General features: G+C 39.5%; 1 protein-coding gene and 1 pseudogene across 2 annotated transcripts; both read right to left on the reverse strand.

The window, feature by feature from the left end:
- Positions 1-1,047: 1,047 nt before the first annotated feature.
- LOC143861591 (zerumbone synthase pseudogene) lies at positions 1,048-4,470 on the reverse strand (annotated as a pseudogene).
- Positions 4,471-5,898: 1,428 nt separating this feature from the next.
- Positions 5,899-8,744, reverse strand: LOC143862092 (aspartokinase 2, chloroplastic-like). 2 transcript variants are annotated; one of them, XM_077373092.1, is made up of 5 exons: positions 8,664-8,744; positions 7,867-8,467; positions 7,690-7,768; positions 7,563-7,603; positions 5,899-6,009 (listed from the first exon to the last, which is right to left on the reverse strand). In XM_077373092.1, the coding sequence occupies exons 2-3, from the start codon at positions 8,266-8,268 to the stop codon at positions 7,715-7,717; spliced, it is 456 nt and encodes a 151-aa protein (XP_077229207.1). In that variant the 5' UTR covers positions 8,269-8,467; positions 8,664-8,744; the 3' UTR covers positions 5,899-6,009; positions 7,563-7,603; positions 7,690-7,714. The 2 variants fall into 2 exon arrangements, with proteins under 2 accessions (XP_077229207.1, XP_077229208.1); XM_077373093.1 differs by having other exon boundaries at positions 7,867-8,523.
- Between the last annotated feature and the right edge of the window lie 232 nt (positions 8,745-8,976).

Here is an 8,976-nt window from a genome sequence, read left to right on the forward strand (position 1 = left end):
TCGGGCAAGTCATCAAAGATTCCCGCCATTTCAATTCTCCTATAAACCCAACAAATAGTTAGATCGAAATCTCTTTAAGATTGTTAGCTAAACACTATTTGTTGTAAACCAATAATAGAATTGGAATGTATAGAAGAATTGTTAGTGAGATATAAGCATGATTAATAAAGCCGAAACTTGTTCCACCACCGAACAAAACAGTAAGAGGACTGCGTTTATAAACAAAGTAACAAACTAGAAAGAAATTAAATAATGAAGTGAGGTACGGTTTACCAAATCTCCTTAAAGCGATTTGTTCCTGCCTATGGTGCTTTGCAGGTAATGAACAATGCTTCCCAAGATACAACACTTCCAACCAGGCTTGATTAACACTATCAAACTTGGGCGCGATCGAAATTTACTTGGATCAACACACTCAGAGAAAACACTTGGAAAATTTGATTTGATATCAAAAGGATGATCAATAGATAATTTTCTTTTAGAGAACAACTCTTTCTGCAGAAGAAAAATTGTGTCTTGGACGAGAAATTTGTTTGCTATTTATAGAAAACGAATGGACATGTCTTTTCACCAAAAAAATTAAATGGAGAATTTGTAACTGTCATGAAATAAATGGAGAATTTATAACTGTCATGAAATGAATGGAGAATTTGTAACTTTCAGGAAATAATGGACATGAGCCATTAAACCATTTTAAGTTACAACAATTCATTTTAAGTTACAAAGGAAATAATGGACATGAGCCATTAAACCATTTTAGGTTACAACAACATTTACCACATTTGAATTTAACTCAGTAAAAACAAAACCCGATAGGGTGTGGCTCTTTGGTGTAAAGTCATGGGTTTGCTCCCCAGTGACAGGCGTTCGAATCCCCCCTTGTTTAGCCGATGCATCCCCCCTTGTTTAGCCGATGCACGTGGTCTCCGGGTGCCCGCGCGCATCCCTAGGAAATAGTCCCGTCCTACAAAAGTGGGGTGGGGATACCCTATGGCATAAAAAAAAAATCAGTAAAAACATGTAGTACACGAAATCTACAAGTGTCTACTAATCTATTTGATCTGGTGCCGGGAGTCCAAGGCGCTTAAAGCAGGTGAACCCCCTATTCACAACAAAGTTGTGACCCGTCACATATTTTGCCTCCTCAGATGCAAGGTAGACAGCTGCCCACGCCACATCAGCCTCCTCTCACCGGCCCCACTCAGCTCCCTCAATCCACCCACTATCTGGTCTCGCCCGGCTTTTGGGTAGAATGCCTCCAGCTGGTCAATGACGAACCTCATGGGTACCGCAAAGGGCGAGATACAATGAATCCTCACACCAGGCCTACACATCTCACTTGCGGCGGATTTTACAATCCCTGGTATAGTAAACTTGGATATGGTATAAGGGTGCGGCCCAAGCCCGCCCAATAGCCCGCTAATACTGGCGGTACACAAGATGGATCCGGAGCCCGCGGGTATCATGACCCGACCTGCGTGCTTGATCCCCGCAACTGCCCCACGGACGTTGATGCTCATTACTCGATCAAAGTCGTCGAGATCGAGATCCTCAATGCTCGGTGGGACAGAGGGGCCGGCGATGCCGGCATTGTTGTACATGATGTCCAGTTTGCCATGGCGGGCCACGGTCTGGTCCACAACATCCGCCACTTGGCGCTCGATGGATACATCACATGGGACAAAGTGGGCCTGTGGGCCCAGTTCAGATGCGGCTTCTGGGCCTAGCTGGGTGTCGATGTCAGCTAGGATGACTTTGGCACCTTGTCGGATAAACTCGCGGGCCGTGGCCTTGCCGAGTCCACTCGCTCCGCCAGTTATCAGGGCGATCTTGCCTTCAAGCCCGCACAAAGGATTGTAAGTTTGTAAAATGTTCAAGATTCCTAGGGACCATCTGAGAAGGCATTTGGCAGATGGGCCGTTGCATGTGAGAGAAGCCACACAGGCTCACTTTTCAGCAGATTTTGTCTTGAGAAAACAAAATTGCATGCAGAGGTGGATTGGGACAACATATATGATTAAAAGGACTCACTTTCAACAACTCCATTTGCATATGGGAAATCATATTTCCACCCTATTTTCTAGCATTTTCATCAATATATTATTTTAAAAATCTTACGGCTTATGATTCAAACCAAATATAATGGTTTGCGATTTGAATCTCCTGGTTGAATCTTAAAGTGTACGAAGTTTGCGATTTTCAATTGAATCTAACAATTCGATAGTAAATCGAACGATTTATACAATTTATCCTAATTTAGTTTTTATAATTGAAAACATGATTTTCATTCAAAAGACTCCATTTCCCTTCTGCATTAGAGTTGCCTTCGAAAGCCCTCTCATGAGAAGAAAACAAAAGTGCAAGAGAAACTCCAATGAATTGAATCAATTTGAACTAGTCAAGCAAAGTGCACATGACACGGCGGAAGCGTGCGGAAAAAGGCGATGATCACCAGCCGTTGAAGAACACCGTCTTTTTTAACAAAAAAAAAAGTTTGTGACGCTGAAATGGACTCCGATACATAAGATCAAATCGGAAATAATCTTTGTTTCATACTACTATCTCGATATATAATCTCATGTCCATGGCTGAATGGTTAAAGCGCCTAACTCATAATTGGCAAATTTGTAGGTTCAATTCCTGCTCCCAACATGTTACATACGACAGATATTGTATAATTATTCAGTTTTCCGCAATTTTTTCCATCCCTCTATGTAAATAGTCCAATATAGGCTCACAGTCAATAACATCTTGTTTTTTTAATAATATAATATTTCCCCTAAATGTTTAGTATTAAATATAATATTATTTTTAATTGGTGTATCAAAATTCGGCCTAAATTTCGGTTTCGGTGAGGACCAAAATGCATTTTGAAACCGAAACTTGAAACCATATATGCTTGCTTCCATATAAATGCACCGTGGTGACGTGCAGCCAATGGGGGCCGCCCTTTCAGTCCATTTTTGTAAGGTTGCCCTTGAGTTTAGTATTTCTGTTATTTTTTTAACATAAGTACGGCAGAGTGCAAATTCCTACTAGGTAGGCGATCCTAATCGTTCAGAACAATCCAAACTGTTCATAGGGTTAACAAGTGATTCAAATCTGTATAAAAGTATGACCCAATTTTATATGCCCCACTAACGGAATTTTTTTTATGGGAAGTGATACATTTGTCTTACATGAGACAGCTCCCTATAGTGTATTTATGACCAGTCTTTTACACTAGAGGGGGCTCCCACTGGCAAAAAGGGGCAAATATTTCATTTCTCCTTTATATTTAATTTAATTTAATTTAATTTTTGACCGTCCATTTTATGGGCCAGAGGTGATTGTCTTATCTGTTATTGTTCTCTTAAATGAATGGTTAATTTGGATCATGAAATCGCTTCCATGGTTTGGATCATGAGTGGAGCACTATAATTTTCAATGGGCCTATCAAACCCTAGGATGCTTGAATCAGACCTGGAATCGGGATTCGATTCTAATTCCACCCCACCCAGAGCGGAGGAATTAGAGGGGGGAAATGTTGGAACGTGTTTCCATCCTAAAAGGTGGTATGCTAATTCTTCTAAAGTCAGATTGGAATTTTCATTAGAATTTTTTAGATTAAAATTCTTATTTTAATTTTTCCTCTATAGTCATAATGGAATTTAATTAGGAATTTTTTTAAGAGAAAAGGGTTTCTGCGCTCAAGCACAGAAACAGGGGGCATATTTTTTGGTGGGATCCAAATCATTCATTTGATGAGCCCTTTCATAGATAGGGTGTCCACAAAAAATCAGCTCCATTGGATCACCATAGGGTGTCCATTTGTGGGCCCAAAAAATGGGCAGATGTCCACTATCCGCTCATTTTTTTGGCTCACAAATGGACACCCTATGGTGATCCAATGGAGCTGATTTTTGGTAGGCACCCCATCCATGATGGAGCCTTCCAAATGAATGCTTAGGATCACCCCCCAAATGCCCTCCTGTTTCTGTGCTCGAGCGTAGATAAGCTTATCTGCGCTCGAGCGTAAATTAAAATTATTATTTTAACTTTTCCGCTAAAGTCGGAGTGGAATTTTTATTAGAATTTTTTAAATTAAACTTCTCATCCCGTCTAATGGAGAATCCGAATAGGAATAGAGCTATGACTCTATGAGATGTCATGTAAAAATAAAAACTAAAAGAGATGGGTGTACATGGCAAAAACAAGGGGATATATAAATATATTTCGTGAAAGACTTCGAATTTCTTCTCATGCACGTCGAACAGCTATCTCCCGTTTATTTAATGTTATTTCAAGTTTAGGTGCTGTTCCTGGCTATAATCTGTCTGTTTTGTGTTTTTCCTTTGTTATTTTTGGTGTTGGCATGTGCATTGCTTGAATTAATGGAGAAATTTGCAGGAAGTTTATTAGATCAAGCTAATCTGAGTAAATCTGCTTACATATAGGTTTTAGCTTGAAGAAGTTAAACAAAAGAACCATTTTTTGCGCCTAGAACATTGAAGATTTGGACTAGAGTTGTAGAGGAGGGTAGAATAAGTTCATTTTACCGCTTTCCAGCTGTGAAGAAATTATACATTCCCTTATTTGTCGAAATAGCGTGCTCGGACACCAGATCTACGGAAATAATCACTTCGGATTTTCGAGCATGGCAGCAGGTTCCTTGTGTTTCAGTGGTGTTGAAACCCCTTATATTGGATTAAGAAAGTGTTCTTCATCCTTGGTTTCTTCAAGGAGACTTGAATTCACAGTATCTATAGCTCCAGGCCCTGATTTTTATGTAGGAGGAGACGTGTTGCTTGTGGAAGGAGAGTTTTGAAAATTAGGTGTGAGAAAGGAGCGGTTGCTCGATCTATTTGGGGTCTTCTCTTTTCTCGGTTTGGGATCAGTTGGGTCCCTTCCAATTCTATGGCTGAATTTATTCAGAGTTGGGAATGGGCTCCTTGGAAAAGGAAAGACAGAATTCTGTGGAAGATGTGTCTCTTAGCCTCATTGTGGTTTTTGTGGAAAGAGAGGAATGCGCGTGTCTTTGAAGGGAAGGCTGGTTTTCCATATTGGATTTATATTCAGGTGATAGCTGCAGTCATCTCCTGGGCCCGTATACTTCCTCTTTTTCGTTTTGTTTCAGCTTTTGACCTCTGGGAAGGATGGTCAATCATCTGTATGGAATCGGCTACCAAAGTGAAAACCCGCCCCTCCTGGTCTCCTCCTCCGCCGGGGTCCCTGAAGCTTAACTTTGACGGCTCCTCTATTGGCAACCCAGGAGCGGCAGGAGTAGGAGGGTTATGTAGAAACCACAAAGGGGAAGTCCTCTGGGCCTACTCGGGGCCTATTGGATTGGCAGACTCGAATGAGGTAGAGGTTAGAGCCGTGCACAGCGGGCTTCACTCCATGCCTCGCCTGGAGTGCGACAGAATTATAGTCGAAGGGGAATCCTTAAATGTTATTCGCTGGCTTTCGGGCGCCGCTTCTCCCCCATGGCGATTTTTGCCTCTCTTAGAGGAAATAGAGGATAGATCTAAGGGCTCCTCCATAGTTTTTCGCCATGTCAGGAGATCAGCCAATGCGGATGCCGACTCCCTGGCCAAGAAAGGCGTTTTTCGGGCCGAGTTTGAGTGCTTTGACTATCTTCCTCCTTGACTTATTGTATTGCTATCTTTCTATTCTCTTTGTTCCTTCAGGACCATCTCGGTTCTTTATATATATATATATATATATATATATATATATATATATATATATATATATATATATATATATTATGTTGCCCTCTTCAAAAAAAGAAAAGAAAGGAGCGGTTGCTTTAGTTGAGAAGGCCAAGACTGGAAAGGAAAGGGCTGATGGAAATGTAGGCCAGTTTACATGTGTAATGAAATTCGGTGGTTCTTCAGTTGATTCGGCTAAAAGAATGAGAGAGGTTGCTGATCTTATTCTTAGCTTTCCTGAAGAAAGGCATGTATTGATATTGGCACTCCACTCCTTATTTCTCAGTTTTCTCGTTGCATTTGCCAGTTCCCTTTTCTAGCAAGCAACATGTCAGCAGCCAAAAAAAAAAAACATGTCAGCAGCCAAAAGAGAAGTATAAAATAAAGAATTGCCAATATCAAAACAAAGGGTGTTTGGGCATCATCTCCTTAAAAACAGAGATTGACCTGACCTTTCAAACATGCTTGTCACATTTTTTATTGAATTTGTTAATATCACTTTCAAACATGCTTGTCACATTTGTTATTGAATTGTTAATATCACTTTCAAACATGCCTTCTCAAATGTAGTCTATCTTTCAAGCATGCCTTCTCAAACCATAACCAAAACCAGAAATTCAAATACCCACTGACAAACCATTTGTAAAACCTAGAAATCCAAATACCCCTATGAAATAAAAGAGAGGCAGATAAAATTTAGGGAAAAAACTGCTTATCTCAAGAGGAAAGGGTAGAGATGTTCCGAGAGTCGGATGTATTCTCTAGCTTTTCGCAAAAAGAAATCTCTCTCTCTCTCTCTCTCTCTCTCTCTCTCTCTCTCTCTCTCTCTCTCTCTTATACCCAGTTTCAAAAATGGGAAAGTAGGGTTTTTAGGGGTTTTATACCCTCTCTCTTGTTCGTGGTTTTGGAGATTGGAAAGTACGCCTTTTACTTGTTAGTCGGCAAAAGGCTTAGGTTAAGTCTATAAAGTATACACAAGGTTAATTCTATAAAGTATAAAGTACGATAAAACACGCTCGGGTTGTTTTTTTTTCTCTTTAAACCCAACCTGAGATGGCATTGAGTTTTTAAATGTGAAAACCGACCCGACCCAAGACACACCATTTCTAAATCTGACCCAAGCTTTTTCGGTCGGTTTGATGATGGTCGGGTTTTAGAGACCTGATTTACTGCATATCATCTCTGGTAAATGCAATGTTTTAAAAATTGGAATCAAATAGTAAATCGTAATAGGGGTCGAATCGTATCGGATCGTAAATCGTTTCGTAGATCATAAGATTCATTTGGATATAATATATAAATTCATTAAGAACTATTTTATTTTCATTTATTATTACGAAACGATGTCCAAAAATGCATGTGGCGGCTTCTGCGGAATTTAAGAATTAAAAATTTAGTAAGAACTATTTTATTTTCATTTATTATTATGTGTTTACTAGAGCATGATGGACCTCCCTAGATCTGCAATGGGGAGCTTTGAGATGTGATTTATTGGGTATCCTAGTATTCTTTTTAGTTGACCTTTTCTTCTGTTTTTGGGTTTAAAGGTAGGTGGCATGTCCTCCTCTTGTATTTTTTTTCTTCTAATTATTAATAAAATTTAAGGTGCCGGCCTAGGTTCCTAGATAAATTTCGAGTTAAAAAATGTTTATTAGAGAATGACACTAGACGTATTACATAACTATCAGTCACTAAAAATAACATACAATAGCATGCCAAGCATATATAAAGCAAATTTTGCACAAGACACGGTCAAATCTGTTAAAATAATACATTGAATTAGACACCAAAATGGGATATTTACACATCTCTAGGTTGATTTGACTAAGAAAAAAGGAAATAGGACACAGGAAAACTACAGATCCTTACCAGAAATAGTGGACCTATCTACTCTAAGCTCATCAATGGTCCTGAACATATCAAGGAACAAAACCCTTGGATAAGAATAGTGTTGAAATGCATGTAAATGACTACAAAACTAGAAGTGAGATCTTACTTAAGATGCAGGTCTTTTATGAAGCTCAACTCATCCATGTCTGATACCCTAGAAGCACCACAACTGACAGCCTTTTCCCCTGCTTAAGACACCACCATGAAATTTTGAACACCAAAAAGAATCCTTAATTAAGAAAAAAAAAAACAACACAAACTGTACAGAAAAATCAACACCCACCTGTAGAATCTTGTTTGTCGTCTTCCCCATAGCAGAGGGAACAATTACAGGCCTTTCTTCAGGAAAGCTAAGAATAAGATCAGCAACCTCTCTCATTCTTTCAGCCGATGCAACTGAAGAACCACCGAATTTCATTACACATGTAAACTGGTCTACATTTCCATCAGCCCTTTCTTTCCCAGTCTCAGCCTTCTCAACTAAAGCAACCGCTCTTTTCTCACACCTAATTTTCAAAACTCTCCTTTCACAAGCAACACGTCTCCTCCTACATAAAAATCCAGGGTCTGGAGCTATGGATACTGTGAATTCAAGTCGCCTTGAAGAAACCAAGGATGAAGAACACTTTCTTAATCCAATATAAGGGGTTTCAACACCACTGAAACGCAAGGTAGACGCCGCCATGATACAAAAGCCGAAGTGACTATTTCTAAAGATCTGGTGTGGGGGAGAGCTATTTCGACAAATAATGGAATGTAGGATTTCTTCGCTGCTAGAAAACGGTAAAATGAGCTTAATCTAGCCTCCTCTACAACTCTAGTCCAAATCTTCAATGTTCTAGGCTCAAAACAGGTTCTTTTGTTTAACTTCTTCAAGCTAAAACCTAAATATAAGCAGATTTGCTAAAATTAGCTTGATCTAAGACACTTACTGTAAATTCTGCACAAAACAGACAGATTACAACAAGGAACAGAACCTAAACTTCAAAAAAACCCTAGAAATCTGAAAAGTAAAGTACTAAAAGCTTGAAAAGAAAGGAAAAGGACGAAAGCTAGGGTTTTGGTTTTCTTTTTCCTTACTTTCCTCTCGTGTTTCCTTCCTTTTGAATAACCGTGGGAGCTCTTGAAGGAATGCGAGGGTTTGAGTATTGTAAAGGCACACACACACAGAGAGATTTTAAGCAGACAAGGGTTTGAGTATTTATAGTAAACGAGCGGAGAAAGTGCACAGAGGCGTATTATAGCAGAATGCCCTAGCTTTTGACCTTTTCAATTACGGTAATTGGACCGTTCATCGACTTTGGAGAATTTTTGAGTTTGAGTAGAATTTTCTACGAGCCTTCTAAATTCCAGAAATTTGAACGAAGACTAACCTTTTTAAAATATTCGTGGG

This window comes from Tasmannia lanceolata, unplaced genomic scaffold (assembly GCF_043159265.1).
Source record: "Tasmannia lanceolata isolate RefF3 unplaced genomic scaffold, GAP_Taslan_0.1 ptg000037l, whole genome shotgun sequence".
NCBI classification, from domain to species: domain Eukaryota; kingdom Viridiplantae; phylum Streptophyta; class Magnoliopsida; order Canellales; family Winteraceae; genus Tasmannia; species Tasmannia lanceolata.

Coding starts and splice junctions, on each gene's coding strand:
- LOC143862092 (XM_077373092.1), bottom strand. CDS start 8,268: ATGGCGGCGTCTACCTTGCGTTTCAGTGGTGTTGAAACCCCTTATATT. Junction 7,769..7,866: donor CGACAAACAAGATTCTACAG/GTGGGTGTTGAT, acceptor TGTCTTAAGCAG/GGGAAAAGGCTGTCAGTTGT.